Consider the following 15,956-nt stretch of genomic DNA (forward strand, 5'->3'; position numbering starts at 1 on the left):
CAATGTGTCAACATTTTACGCTCATACATATTCATAAAATCTTCCATCGGCCACAGATCGTTGCGAAATACACGTACTCTTTCAAAGCGCAAACGAGCTAATGATTGAACGTAAAGTGCAAATATACGCGAAATGTCAGACTGCAGAGTGTCGTCCTAGATTTTCACACTCATATCCCGCCCGTCCTATCGACAGCGAATTTACAATGATTGAACGTAAAGTGCAAATATACGCAAAATGTGACTGCAGAGTGTCGTCCTAGATTTTCACACTCATATCCCGCCCGTCCTATCGACAGCGAATTTATTGATCCATAAACGTATAATGAAATATTCGTGGCAACCCGAGAGCTTGAGCCTCGAGAGCTCGAAGCTTCTCTAATCAGATTGTTTCATAATACGGCAAACCGCTGATCCTCTTACACAACACGATTCATCTGTTTTGTTCGATGGAGCACGAGCATGAGCTTTGCCGTTGCGTACAACTGCGAGAACGTTCTGCCACAATCGCCAACAGGTCGCGATATAATTGCTGCTTAATGGGGCGAAAAAATACGAGCCCGGTTACTTTGCCCGGCTATTGTATTACCGTTCTTTGGTAAACTCCGATCCGGTCTCCTATTACATGTCTGGCTAAAAATAATAATGGTTTACACTTTGCTACCTATGTTTGCACCACATATCCATAATTGCCCGTACGTGATTCCGTCAAAGTGTGCGCCAATCTTGCACAACGGGTGGCTCGTTTGCCGAGTAGTCCAGTAGATTTTAATATTTCATATAGATGTTTTTACTTTCTCGAGACGTGTCGAAAACTACAACGTAAAAAAGTAATTATCGCTGCAAACGTTCGATTAAATATGTGCAATTTATTGTTCCTATTTCAATAGACATAAATGTGGTAATAAATTTTTATTAAAATTGAGCAATAGGGGGTGAATAAAATACAACTTATATAAACATATGTAATTGTACGTATATGTTTTTTATCGACTTGCAGAGTTATTTCTTAATTTTTATTTTACAATTAGAATATATTTTTCATTTATACAATATTTTCAATTATCATATCGGTAACATAAATAAATATTGACTCTTTCCATTATCAGGTAGAATTTTATGTAACTTTGTATTATTATATTGATAAATAATTTAATTTTCTTATGGTAATAAAGATCTTATACGTTTACAAGGAATTTATTGCGAAAAAATATCACCCTAGTGAGATTTTAAAAATCTAGACTCCCGATTTTGAGATGGATACATAATTCAATCACTGAGATTCGATGCAAATTTATCGCGACGAACAATAAATGTTTGGAAAGACATAACTTTTTAGTCGATGTATAGGATCAAAAGTAAATGGCAAAAATTGCCGTAATGCCATGGCAACGTGTTTATCCAGCGCATAAAATCCTATATAAGGAGGAGTATTGACTGGAAATTGTGTCACCCGATGTGCACCGTGTTGTCGCTCCGACCAGGCCAGACGTAACACGAGACTGACCATAGGAGGCGGCCACTTGCTTAGTGTACATACCATCTCTACCAACACCGATTTGAGAGCACCATAACACCATGGTCACCATGATCACCAGCTCGAGCCGCACGAAATACGAGGGACGCGCAAGCGAGAGAATAGATGCTCAGCAGGAATCTGTCCCTTTTTCTCTCCCTTTTTCTTTTGCATGTTTCCTTTTCTCTGCCTCTTTCCTTCGTCCCATCTTTCACGAGCTGTGTGACCAACGGTGTGACTGACACATTGCCTGTGCTTATCGATGACCGTGGCACTAATGACGGTGCCACCTAAACCACCGAAGAATTTGCACACAGTGTGAAAACTGACGATGCATTTTTCTAATATCTATTATAGTAACACTTAATGTATTCTACAAATGTATCAAGTATCACTTGTGTCAAATCTATGAAAAGTATTATGATTAATCATATTGTACTGAAAAATTCTGGTCACTTTATTTAAATACATTCCTATAGATTTGAAGTATTATAAAAAAGCTTTTACTTCTTTTTAATAGATCTTTGTGCATTCAGCACAATTGTTTAAACTTTATTAGGTTATAACTTTATAAGCCTTAACTATTTTGAATATCAGTACAATAATTATAATTATGTATCACACAGAGAATATCTAAAATTTCCTAATTCTGAGACAAATTGTGAAATATTTAATAATCTAATTAAACATTGTTTATATTTATTTATTACGCGTGATGAACTTTATATCAAAATTATTCATTCTAGGAATGTAATTAATTTTAAGAATTAACTTTTGAATTTTTATTTTGTCGTACAGCAATAAGTTAGATCGAGAATATCGAGACGAGAAAATACTTCTAGCGCAATCTTTTGGAAGTCATAGCAATCTACCTGATCTTTTTCTCGACAATATCGATATAGTAGAATATCATAATCTGTATATTTTATTTTTTTTAATATATGTAATAATACACACAAAAATATATATATACATAAAGTATAAAAATGAATATTAAATGAAACATATAATACATAATTTTATTTTTTTTAAATATATGTACTGTACAAGTATTGTACATATATAATTCTGACATAATTTCTAGATATAATTAAAAATTATGTAATTTATTTTCACGATATTTCGTACTCGAAATTATCAAAATTATTAAACATCATTTGTGTGAAATATATACATATAAACCGTCGCACGAGAACGACATGAATGCATTTTTGAAATGTAGCATATAAAGTTAATTTTAAAAAGTCATCGATATCCGGCATCCGGAAGACGAATATGCGTTGTTTGTAAGCACTGTTACTGAGATTGCAAACATGGCATAGTGCCAGCATACAGTGCAGTGAATAATCGTCTAGACTATCAAAAGCTTTGATCCAACATATTCTATTAATAAGAAAACGTCTTCCTAAAATTTAAGATTGTCAAGGTTGAAGTTTTGCACGTTCATTCATATAAGAAATGAATTTAGAAGCTTTCAATTTAGAAGTTTTCAATATAAAAAAAAGTAGCTTTAACAACAAAAAATTATATTTTTTAATATATCTTCTTTTTTGTTAAGACATTTCGGTGATAACGGAAAACTTTTTGTGTAACATTTTCTGTAAAATCAATTCTCTCTTCTCTCTCAGAAAGAATTAACATCTTGAAAAGAAAGTTATGTAAGATATCTTAATACATATTCCTATTGTTCATCAAATTATTTTTTAAATCAGCGATAACATTTTCTTTTGTAAATGGAAGCAAATCATTTGTATATATTATTTACATATAATGTAGAAAAAATAAGTGGCTAGAAACAATAACTAGCATTATAAAAGTTGTTAATATTATGTAGTGAGAAAAGAGTCGTTTGCAAGTGTAGCTAAACCAATTGTCGGAATCATCACTCAATTAAATTATGGCAGTGTTCCCATGTTTAATTCAGCGGATCTATACTGCTGTATAACTGCTAAACATACTGAAGTATACTTACCTCGCAGTTTATCTTCGATCTCTAGTCCATGGCTAAAATAGACTTTTAAAGAAACTATAAAAGGAGATATTAAAAAGCTTTTTTTATTTCTGTTTCATATAGACGGAAAATAATTACAGGGACCTTGGTTTCGAGAATATTATTATGTCATTATATCTTTAAATTCGAGTACGATATTTGTTTTTTTATATAAAGTATGCGGCATTTCTACACCGTTGTGCACATTTGTCATGAACAAATATTTAATTAGATATAGCGATTTAATTTACGTTACGCGCGATTAATTGACGACATTTATATAAACCATACAAGTTAGTCCATTTGATTCGATGAATGTTTTGAACTTATACAAAAATTAAACACAACCATCCATTATGGAAATCTACAACGAGTTCGTGTTTTATAATTTAATAATGTTAACAAGAGGTTGAAACTTTCAAAGACGTGATGTGGACACGCAGCAGTTCCGACACAGTCGATTATCTCTACGTCTTCTTCTTTATTTTCTTTGAGGGCGAAGCTTTGCTTTTACTCGGTTTTTCGGTCTTCTTCGCGTATTTATCAATGAGGGAATCGAAGAAACTTTCCGCCTGATTGGCGCGAGCTTTATTACGATTCTGTATCACCAGCGCGAGGTCGTTTGCGGCTGCGTTTTCCTCGTTCTCGATCTTCAACATCTTCTCCAGACGTTCGGCTTCCGCCGCTTCCTTGGCCCACTGCAATCAGAGAAGTCGATCAGGCCAATTAACATGAAAAGTCGATGACTGTTTACTGTCCGACTAGAGAGCGGCTTAATCAGCGCGTTTAGTCTAAATTGATAATTCGATCCAGACTCGCCGCGGAAGGGAATAAGATTTTTTAAAGCAGATAGCGGCTACTCGTGAGACGCACAAGCGCGTTCCCTGTTAACAAGATTAATTACAGCCCACTCGTAACAAGAGCGAGGGACTCTATGCGTTACGTATTTCTATTTCCGAAACGCGCCACGCGCTGCCCATCCTCGAGAGCATTAGACGCACGCGACTTCGCATTCAGAGCGGCGTGAAGCGGGGTTCTCTTTTTTTTTTCTTCTAGGGAACGGCGCAGTTTAATTTCAAGAGGGTCATCGATTTTATCGATGGTCGGAGCGGCGGGATATGCGTCACTTATAAGCACGATGCTCGAATCGCTAAGCGAAGACGCAGTATATGTACCGCGGCATACGCGGTCTGTGACATTGAGCACACTCAAACCGTGATACCATGAATCCTAGGATGCGTTCCGGGAGACGCTATTCAAGCTATTTGTGTCATTCTATCTTGTTTATCTATCTTGTTAGACGTAAAACAAGGATAGAATGACACAAATAGCGTCTTCCCAAACGCACTTTTAGAACGTAGCATCGCGAATCCAGTTTACGACGTCCGCACTTTTCCAAATTTTCGCGGTTGGGTTCCCTTTTGGGCAGCGCTAAGCTACCTCCGAGATACATAAGCGTCGATGACGCTTCATATCGCGCGTGACCTACTCCATAATTCGCTGTTGAAGAAATTCCGTTATTTATAATTTCTGGCAAGTACGTCTAACTGGCTACCTAATGCTGGTACATTGCACAACGCCTCGCAAGATTCTGACTGTACCGAGTCGCGGATTCGTCAGCGGTTAAAAATGAAAGAGATCTTGTACGGAATCTACAATAGGAGTCATAGAAGATCGTAGGGTTTTAAGTCGTAGGAAATTGATCAATTATATTTGGTGTTAAACTTAATTCCTGCCGTTTTTCGTCTCCAAAATTGATTTATTTCGAAGGGAAATACCTTAATCAAAGTATTATTAATAAAGTATTGTAATTAGTAATAAAGTCGAAAATGGAGGAAATTACTTTGATTAAGGTATTCATTCATCTTCCCTTCGAAACAAATCAATTTTGGAGACGAAAAACGGCAGGAATTAATTTTAACACCTAATAGTTGATTATTCTCCTCATATTCGACTGTGACTGGTCAATTTCCTACGATTTAAGACCCCACGGTCTACGACTCTTATTGTAAACCCCGCATTACGTTACTTTGTCAATAGTATTGTAAGGAGCTGAGACATTATTATTTGTCGAGCAACACTGAGTCCTTATTGAAAGAAATGTTTTGTATGATATGTGACTTATAAAAACTTTTTTACCTTTTAATTTAAAAGTTTGGCTGTTCTAATGAAAATTTGGTTATTCTAATACATACCATACACAATAAGTAAGTCATTTATCATACAAAACACTTCTTTCAGTGAGATCACCGTTTTCTATCAAAATAAGATGCACAAATACGTTTTAGGTAAAATTATATATTTCTACTTTATGGTCGTTTCTCGAATTGAATTTCAAACAAAATAATCGTTAATCCCAAGCAATAATTAATGTCGAATTGACAGAACTATTTCTCAAGCATGCGGACGAGGAAAGCATTACTTTGCGCAAAAACAATATTTTGAAACAAATTTCCCTCGGGCTGTGCCAAGTACCTAGAGGCCGTCAACACGTGCAAGCATCTGTCCCAAGTCGAAGGTGGAAACTATTTTCCGCGACCTTGCAGCATGGTCCGGGGTCTATATTGATCGGAATATCGCGCCACTCCTTGCCTCAAGGAAATCGCATTAAATAATTAACAACCATTGAAGAAGGGATGGCGCGAAGTCATATTTAATACGATCGTGTCATCAGTATGGAATCTCACGGAATTGACTGCGCTAGCTTCAAGTTCGTTCACGGATCACGGGGAAGTTCTTGATAAATACGTACGCGGAAATGCTACGCATCTATTCAACGATGAAGATCATCTTATGGAGATAACGCCCGCTTCTCGTTATAACGGGACGCTTTATTAGCGCTTTATCCAAGGCCACCCAATGATTTCTACGCGAGAGAAGTCGCTTTCTCTCTCATTCTCTCTCGTTCTGTCCTCTGCCTGGCGCGACCGACCGCGGAGAAGATGCACCTGTTGCACGAAGAATGACGGAAGCTGTCGTGCGAACTTGACTCCTAACAGTGATGCCTTTGAGCATATATTTAACGCGTTTGTGAGGGACAATGCCGAATGAGTCGTTGCAAGGTCATTACATAACGCCTGACCGCGCAATTGGACGATGACACTTGATAATTATTTCATTACCACGCGACGACCGAGTCGCCACTCAATTGCAATTAAAATCGTTTCTCGGACACGCACACACTCCTCTCAATTGGCTTTTCTACTTGGCAAACGTTTCACGACATTATAACACATGCTACCACGCCACAAGCGATTCTGAGAATCGGGAGAGAAAAGCCACGTGAGATCAAAGATTTGCTAAGTCGGTTAAGTTTAATATTAGTAACTAGTAAACTTCAACAACACCTTTCGATTTTCTCGAAGATATTCAATCAGTATTTAACAAATTTGTGCCAATTGGAAAAGTTACAGAATCAAAACTTGCATTTCCTTCTGCAGAACGAAAGCACAACGATAAAATGTAGAGGCTTTCGCATTTAAATGAATTGTCTGGGTAGCGATCATGTAACTATTCTCTTAGGGAGTAAAAAGTGAAAAACTTTATGTGTAATACTCCCTAAATTCTTTGTGAAATCCAAAGGGTGAAAACTGAGATATTCTTGAAAAAAATTGGTTCAATTTTCAATCTTTAAGGGTGAGATTATTTTACTTTTCAAAGTGACGATTCACTAAAAGTTTTATGTTATGTATTCATACTCAGGACTTATATTTAAGGAAGCCTTAAAAGTTGCATGGTAAAAGTTACCTAAGAAAAAAGTTACCTGGAATTGATAATAAAATGAATTAAATGTTAGAATTAGTTTTCCCTCATTTTTTCGTATTTTCCAATATCGATACCTACGCATCAGGTTTAGCTGGTTTTGTCATTTCCGGAGAAATTTTCAATCCCGAAGAAAGTTTCATCCGTCTTGATCACTCTCTTGCTAGTTATCTGCATCTGGTTAATAATCCTATAAAGCGTCTTTAGGGAAATGCTATGAGGAAAAGTTACAACGTTAAATACATAAATGCGCGCTCAAAAGTCCAGGTCACAACACAGTGAATATGTTCTTTAGGCGAGATGTAAATTCGATTTTCTCCTGCGTAGTTATAAATTATCTGTGCGATCTATCCCGCTCATCTGGACGATCAGGAAGGCGCGCTCTAAAATCTTCCTACGACGGCGTGCCCAAGAACAGCGACGACAACAAACGTCACTAGTGCAGCAACTGATTGAATCTCCGGTGCCGAATTCTCACACTTGGGAAGTGGCTCTTGCGTCATATCTATAGGACGAACGCCTGTAAATTTTCCGTTATTATCCTGATAATTTTCCAACGGTGGATGTATGGTGACCGTCGGTTCGTAATACGGAGCTTGGTACATCTCGTCCGTCGCAGGTGAATTTATCAATTCCGGTGGCGAAGGTCTGACATAATGTATGTCAGATGCCGTCGTAGTTCGCGATCGATCGTATTCAATAGGTCGATTCGTGGGGATAAAAAAGTCGTCGTCGGTCTCCGATGATGGTTCTTCGACTATCATTTTACGTGGGTCGTGTCCGTAATACGGTGTTTTCGTTGACGTCACTCTGTCGCTCCCTTCAGTAGGACGGCGAGATTGTTCGTGACGGTCTATCATCGGATAGACCGGATGCTTAACCGAGTCATCTGTGGGCCAAACCATGTCCGAAACACCGGACGTCATTTGAATGGATCCATGCGGCACAATTACCAGACCGTTGGACGTTGTAACATATAGAGGATACGTCATAGTGTTTCCAGCTTGCGATGATCTGCCGGATTCTCCTATCGCTTTGTCCTCTGAAGATCCCATAACAGATACTTGTGATCTCTCCGACGTGGGATATAATGGATAAGGCATCATTTCATGCGGTGGAATGTACGCCGGGTATGTTAACATGCCTTCCGTTTGCGGTGGTCTATCAGTTCCTACTATCCTGATGTCCTCCGATAATGTTACGGGTGGTACTCGCGGTCTTTCCGGCGTTGGATATGACCAATAGGGCGTCGTTTCGTGTGTTGGCTGTGAATACATTAAGGTGTGTTCCGTTCGCGACGGTTCGTCAGTTCCTGGCATCTTGATATCTTCGGCGGGCGGTGCTGGTGGCGTTTCCGGCGTCGAATACGGATAAGACATTACCTGATGCGGTGATGACTCCGATGGTATATACGAGGGTCTTGTATCCGGAAATCTCGATTCCACTTGCGGCAAAGACAATTCCTCCTGTTGCTTCGGCGTAGTTCGTACAGTCGTGGTTGGTGGTCTCCTGTGGCGTGAACGATATGTCTCCGAATGGTTTGGATAAAACGTCTTGTCTCTCGTTCTATAAGATTCTTCTGATTCCTCTGGAGGTGGTCTCCTACTGGGATGCAACCTTTCGCGATGCGCTGGCACGATTTCTGCGCTGTCGATTTCTTCGTCTTCTTCTACGTGGATCGGTGGAACATGAACGTTAATTATGTCATTGGTGAGTCTTCTCCACTCGGGATCCTGTTCAAAAGCAACGCCCTGATTCTCAAGGAACTTGCTGACAGCATGCGGGCAGGCGAACTCGGAATTCTCGCTGAGGAAAATGCGCTTCAGTTCCTTCAAGTATGACATCTCGTCGAGATTCAGGCATTGCAGTCGATTTCCCGAAATCCTTAAGTCCACAAGACTGGGTAGATTCGTGTAGACGCCGTCTTCAATATCACGTATGTTATTGTAGTTGAAATCGAGATACGTCAAAGAGTCCAGTCCTTCGAACCACGACGATCTGACGGTAGTTAAACGATTGTTGTCTAAGCTGAGTTGTTGAAGATTGACGAGACGTCGAAAGGCGTCTGCATCGATTTCGGTAATCTCGCAATACGAGCAACTCAGTACCCAAAGGTTCCCGCCAAATCTCGAGAACGTATCGGCAGTTATTCTGTGAAGTGGCATTCTAAAGATCCGCAATTTCTCGGTTGTTTCAGGTACGGTGGTCAAATCAACGGGGTGGCCGCCTTCGCAGACATATTCCAGCATATCTTCATTCTCCACCTTTCTGCACGATGCCGCGACATCGCCGACAAATGCGGTTAGCAAAGCAAATAACACTAAAGTTACAGTACGATCCATTTTTTTGATTGCCGTATAAAGGGATTACAGGTAAAATAATACAATTTGTTTCGATTAATGGTAACAATAATCGTCGTAGAAAAAACAGCCCTCTATTATATTCATTTCGACAATCAAACAGAACGAAATGTGACAGTCGTCGCGAAAGGGATTGTTCGTTCGAACTTTACGATTAACGACAAACGGTCGAACTAATTGTAACGCGGACTGAAGCAGTTCTCACATTCGTAGGTTACTTATTTACTAGACCTTCCCCTCCTAGTAGTGCTTCTATTTCTCCTACTACCTTCCACCCGTCAAGCTGTACAGTCGATCGGTAAAAATAGAGAAGCTTGAAAATAGAGTTGCGGGGCGTTAAAAGACTGTTAAAGTGACATTTAGCATGAATGTGCTAACGTAATTTAAAATTCGCGCTACAATTGTACGAGGTCGATCACGGTTGCAGATCGATACACGAGTAGTATACGTGCGCGACAAAAATTGCAACTGGTGACGAAATAATGTTTCGTAATGTTTCCTTATATTAATTAAATTGTTTCAAAAATAGAATTTTTTTAATTTTTAGATAATTCTGAAATTAAATGGAAATACAATAGAAACGCAAAATCAATTAATAATAGCCATTATTATCTACGATATTATATTCTTGGATATACGAGAAACTACTGAAAATGAAAATTTTTAATGAAAATGTTTAAACACCGAAATAATATTAAGAACGTAAACTGTAGACATTTGATAATAGATACTAAAATTTGTGAAAATCAGTCAAAACTCGTCAAAGAGTTCTAGTGTTTCTGATATGTTTGCAAAATTATGAAAATATATTTTTTTTAATGAAATAAGTATTAATTGCATTGTATACAGACATATTAACATTTATTTATAAGGAAATCTTAGAAGTGCCATCCTCCTTCCTCCAATTTTGAATATGTTGTTTTCTAGACCAAAACTAAGGGATACATATTTAAGAGATACAACATTCCTGTGAAAAAAATCGATTTTTTTCTGTCGAAGCGAATATTAAGAGAATTATAAGAGATAGAAAAAAATGTTCTGAATAAAAGTTGAATAACTTGAAAAGTACTTTATAGTAACGTTTTATTTCAAATACTTTTTTCTATCTCACAGTTTCAAAGATATTTGCTTTTGAAATAACCGATTTTCTTCAAAGTGTTGGATTCTCTGAAAGTATAATTAGGCCCTTATAAAAAAAATATATTTTTTAACTTATTTTTTAATTTATTTTTGTCCAGAAAACATAGTCATAGTTTATTAAAATCAGAATAAGACACTTCCATGAATTTCCTTGTTAATTCTAACTAGTCTTTTGTGTTCTATTGCAATGTCAAATTTTTTGTAGCCTTTTTAACATATTTTTTATGGTAAAATCAGAAATATTATATTTCTAAATATCTTACCTTTCTTCTCCTACGCTGCGTCTTTTTTTTATTTTCATTAGTAAAAGTTGTATATTCTGGAACTTCACCTCTCTCTATCAGATCTTGAATTATGGCATGAAGTCTGGGTTCTTCATCACAGTTTGTGAATGGAACAGCTTCCAGAATATAATCCATATCTCCTTTACCTAGAAAAAATATAAATAAGTATAAACAAACTGTATGTTAATTAATTAATATTACAATATTGACATTGATATTGTAATATAAAGAATGTCCTTTGTTCTATGTCTAATCTTAATTAATACCTTATTTAACCTTTGTAAGGATGGGAAGCCACTATAGTGATTCTAAAAGTCTCATATTTTGAGGCAAGGAATACAATAAATTATAATAAGTTTTATTCAAGAAAAAATTATAGGATTTTTTAAATAGACTCCTCTTCTCTCTAAAGATTGAACTAAATTTTTTTCTTTACAGAAACATTAATTCTTATTTATGTTAAAAAAATTATTTTTAAAATAATTAATAAATAAGATAAAAATTAATGTGTTTTTGAGATTATCCGTACACAGTACAAAAATCTTACTGTCTGTGTATGCTCTTTTGAGATCCTTAATTTCTGTCTCTGATCCCTTGTAATTTTTCTCATAATTATTGATATCTTCAACGGTAATTGGTTTAAATAAGGACCGCCAATAATCTGCCCAATTACGCATTACGACCTCCTCGCTTTCTTCATCATACTGGCCGGATTCATCGTAAATCTTGCGTTTTTCGCTGTCACTGAGAATCGAATGTATTCTACCGAGAACCTTAAACTTCTCCGTCGCTTCCACCTTAATGTTTTCCTCGACCCTATCCGGATGCACAAGCAACGATAGCTTGTGGTAAGCTTTTTTAACTGGTAACACAAATATAACGAATGTTATTACTATAAAATAAAATTCAAGAATTGAAATTCGCGGAGAGGTTAGAACGCTTTGATGTCACCTTGCTTGTCGTTTGCAGTCTTTGGTATTTTTAATACGTCGTAAAAGTTACGGGCGCCAAAGTACTGCTCGCACAAATCTAGTAAACTCGCCATATCGCTGAGTCTTCGAATAAATACTAAAAATTTTAATTCGCAGGTTCAAAGTACTTAACGATCGTGACAACGACGCGATCAGCTGCTTGCCCGCCACAATTTAGCGGGGTTGTATATATACAAACAAATACACACAATTCAAATCGGCCCATTGAAGGCGACATCTACGTTACGGCGTATCGACGGGAACTACCGTCGGTAACAATATCCTCGTCGTTACCGACTGCGTCACCGTCAATGTGCGCCCTCTGTCGTTTCCGCTGTTTTCGATCGCACTACTCATTCGCGTAGTTTTTCTTTTCCGGTTTATCAAAATGGTAAGACGGTGTGATAGCGTCCGATTCGATTGAAAAATCGGGCGATTTTATGCCGCTACTTATTAATCGCGATAAATGAACGTGACTACAGTACATTAAATTATTTAGATTCAATTAATGACGAGTATTTCTTTTCGCAGGGCATCGATATTAATCATAAGCATGATCGGAAGGTGCGACGAACGGAACCCAAGTCGCAAGATGTATATTTACGACTCCTCGTCAAGGTAAATGCCTTGCATTTCATATTACTTACTGAGTAAGTTCCTGTGAAGCGAAGTATATATCTTAAACTTTTACTCAGAAACACTTTATTTCGTTTTATTGGAATCTCGTAAGAAATGATGCACGATTGTCTGTCGTGATGGTTTCTTATTGAGGTTAGTTTTCAAGCATGATTACATGTGACAAGATGCTTCGTATTATCGTATACCTTTAATCTATTGTTAATGATGATTTCTTATTGAAGTTAGTTTTTAAATAGATTATATGTGACAAGATACTTCCTACCATCGTATATCTTTAATTTATACTGGTCAGTTGAATGAATTGAAAGAGATTTATAACGAATTCAATCACTTATTGCACGAGGTTAGTGCATATTAAAGCTGTTATATATAAAATTAGCAAAGCTGAGTGTAAAAGCATATAAATATTTTAAAGAAAATAATGATATCACATTATTTAGCAGAATAAAGTTTATTTATTATTATTTAAGAATAAATATTATTTAAAATAGTTAAATTTTGTTATATTATGCTTACATATTTAGATACCTTATATAAAGCAGACTTTAATGTATTAATTCAGTATAGTACAAATGACCGAAGTCATCATTAATGATTGTGTACTGGCGATTTATCAATCAGTTTTCATGATTGCGAACTGCACTCTGTGTCAGATCTTTTGTGGACCTGATTCAATTTGAAAGTTCGCTAGAAAAATATTTGTCAACTATCCTATCTCGCTTATTTGCAACATAAAAGGGCGGTTATTATAGTTGATACATTATACAAATTTTATAATTATAATTTTGTATTTATAATTTTCAAATCTTTTAATTGCAAAACTTTTTTTGAAAACAAAATTTTATACAAGTTTGATGACATACTTATTTTATACATATTTTATGCAATTAATTTATATAAGTTTTTAATAAATGTTGTATTTCTGTGAAGTTTCTAAAAGAAGCCACAGATTTGAAAATTGTAAGAGACTTTTTACAATAAACCATTACTAATAAATCCAAAGTCAGAAGCTAGAAATAGAAACCAGTCATCATTGATTCTTTTCACATTCGATTGTGATTGGTGAATTTCTAGCTTCTGACTTTGGATTACTAATAGCTTGTAGGAAGCCTCTGAAATTTATTAGAATCGCAGATAATTAACAAATGCTTTGTTCTAGCTGTATCGGTTCTTGGCGAGACGAACAAATTCAAAGTTCAACAAAATTATATTGAAACGATTGTTCATGAGTAAAATCCATCGACCACCAATTTCGTTGGCGCGAATCGTAAGATTTATGAAAAAACCTGGCAGGGAGAATTGTGTTGCCGTCATCGTCGGTACAGTCACTGATGATGCTAGGATTTTTGAAGTCCCTAAGTTGACGGTAAATGACTACAAACATACTGATATCTAAGGCCAACATTTGTAGTCTGTTTTTAATTTAAGGTTGTTTGCAGTAATATTAGTCAGGCTAATATTTTATGTCATAGGATAAATCTTTCAAGTGTGTTAGCACCTGAACATAAAAATGGAATACGAGTCATAGTTGTAGGTCAACACAATGTTTTTACATGATTGTAGGCGTGTCAATACGGTATACATACATAATTACTCCACAACATGTGGTGACTTACGAATACGACTTACATTCCACGATTTAGTTAAAGACATCTTTATGCCTAGTACTTTAATTGACTACAGGATAGAGAAATTCTCGAATCTCTCTATCCTAGCTAATAAACAGCTTAAAAAATTTGTTGTACGATAAATATAATATTAGCTTGATAACAGCTCTATAATTGGTTTATGACATTTTAAGACTATTTAAAATGATCTTAAATATAACCCACCATGAATACCATTCATAGAACAGTATTAGAACTTTAAGGTCGATATCATATTTGTCGTACAATAAATTTTTCAAGTGTGTTAATTGGTTGCAGGATAAAGAGATCCGAGAACCTCTTTGTCCTGTAACTAACCAACAGACTTGAAAAGCTTGCACAACAAAAAACATATGAATGTAATATTAGCCTAAGACATTGCTGTCTTGAAATAAGAATCGACTGAATATCGGCGTAAAATCGTTAGATTTGTATTATATTATACGGCAATTGATTTTTGCAGGTATGCGCTTTACGCGTGACTGAGAAGGCTCGGGCACGCATCTTGAAAAATGGAGGCGAGATCATCACGTTCGATCAGTTGGCATTACGCTCCCCGACTGGAAAACGTACAGTCTTGATGCAGGGACCGCGTAACGCTCGCGAGAGCGTTAAACACTTCGGCCTGGCTCCTGGCGTACCACATTCTCATACAAAACCCTACGTGAGGTCTAAGGGTCGAAAGTTCGAACGGGCGAGAGGCCGTAGACGCAGCTGCGGTTATAAGAAATAAGATTGATGTAACACGCACTTCGACGGATGTTCTATCAGTCGTGATCTTTTTTTCACACGGTCAAGTGGCTGAAAAATAAACATTTGCTTCATAACAACTTTCCATTCTCTTTTCTTGTGCTGTATGCAACCAGACTTTCTATTCTAGTTTATCAGAAACTTTTATGTATTTTATTACACGGTATATCATTGAACTTATAAATTAAAATACATTACACAAATTTATTGTTTAATCATATTTTTTTTAATATCTACGATCGTACGATACTCGTCAAATATTAAATATAAAATTAAAGAATAAATAACAGATTGTGACATTAACAGAAATATAGGCCGATATTCATAGTCCGTTCTTATTTTAAGACCGTCTTAAGTAATGTCTTAAGATACTAATACGGCCCTCTGATTGGTTCGTGATATATTAAGACTACTTAAGATGGTCTTGAATATGAGAATCGACTATGAATACTGTCCATAGTTTTGATTTCTAACAATTACGATAAAGAGAATAGCATGTGCCTAACTTCACGAGATAAAGCGCGCGTTCGTTCGTTCATCTCGAATCGAACTCGACGAGAATAATCGAATCCGACTCGACCTGAACTTGGCGCGAGTACCCGCACATCCCGTCGTGCGATCCGCGGCGCGATGAGGTGCGGGTGCGGGGATGCTATCAGTCGCCATCTTAGCGACCGCGATCGGTTCATTCTTCGTGTCCTCTGGGGACTGGTCGAGGTTCTCGACGTATATTCGGCGCGACTGTGCGCAGCGTCGTCACGGTAGGCAGCTAGCCCCCCGTCGTCGATAGTCAGCTCAGTGCACCGGGAAGCGAGCGGGGCTTGCCAACGGTGGTGGCAGCGGCGACGATTTGCCGGTGCACGAACGGCCGGCGGCGCGGTGCGACGGCGACGGGAGAG

At 37.0% G+C, this 15,956-nt stretch overlaps 3 protein-coding genes across 4 annotated transcripts; 1 reads left to right on the plus strand and 2 right to left on the minus strand.

Annotated features, from left to right (window-relative positions):
* Positions 1-4,124: 4,124 nt before the first annotated feature.
* LOC108763107 (zonadhesin-like) lies at positions 4,125-9,833 on the minus strand. Of its 2 annotated transcripts, none has more exons than XM_018510453.1 (2): positions 7,349-9,833; positions 4,125-4,203 (listed from the first exon to the last, which is right to left on the minus strand). In XM_018510453.1, the coding sequence occupies exon 1, from the start codon at positions 9,607-9,609 to the stop codon at positions 7,651-7,653; it is 1,959 nt and encodes a 652-aa protein (XP_018365955.1). In that variant the 5' UTR covers positions 9,610-9,833; the 3' UTR covers positions 4,125-4,203; positions 7,349-7,650. The 2 variants fall into 2 exon arrangements, with proteins under 2 accessions (XP_018365955.1, XP_018365956.1); XM_018510454.1 differs by having other exon boundaries at positions 4,128-4,203; positions 7,345-9,833.
* Positions 9,834-10,492: 659 nt separating this feature from the next.
* Positions 10,493-12,096, minus strand: LOC108763017 (J domain-containing protein CG6693). Its single transcript, XM_018510304.1, has 4 exons — positions 12,003-12,096; positions 11,599-11,913; positions 11,031-11,197; positions 10,493-10,561 (listed from the first exon to the last, which is right to left on the minus strand). Exons 1-4 carry the CDS (start codon positions 12,094-12,096, stop codon positions 10,493-10,495), a joined length of 645 nt encoding a protein of 214 aa, XP_018365806.1.
* Positions 12,097-12,374: 278 nt separating this feature from the next.
* On the plus strand, positions 12,375-15,137 carry RpL18 (ribosomal protein L18). Its single transcript, XM_018510316.1, has 4 exons — positions 12,375-12,413; positions 12,554-12,640; positions 13,821-14,027; positions 14,771-15,137. Exons 1-4 carry the CDS (start codon positions 12,411-12,413, stop codon positions 15,038-15,040), a joined length of 567 nt encoding a protein of 188 aa, XP_018365818.1. The 5' UTR covers positions 12,375-12,410; the 3' UTR covers positions 15,041-15,137.
* Positions 15,138-15,956: the final 819 nt, after the last annotated feature.

The sequence above is a fragment of the Trachymyrmex cornetzi genome, unplaced genomic scaffold (genome assembly GCF_001594075.2).
Source record: "Trachymyrmex cornetzi isolate Tcor2-1 unplaced genomic scaffold, Tcor1.1 scaffold335, whole genome shotgun sequence".
NCBI classification, from domain to species: Eukaryota; Metazoa; Arthropoda; class Insecta; order Hymenoptera; family Formicidae; genus Trachymyrmex; species Trachymyrmex cornetzi.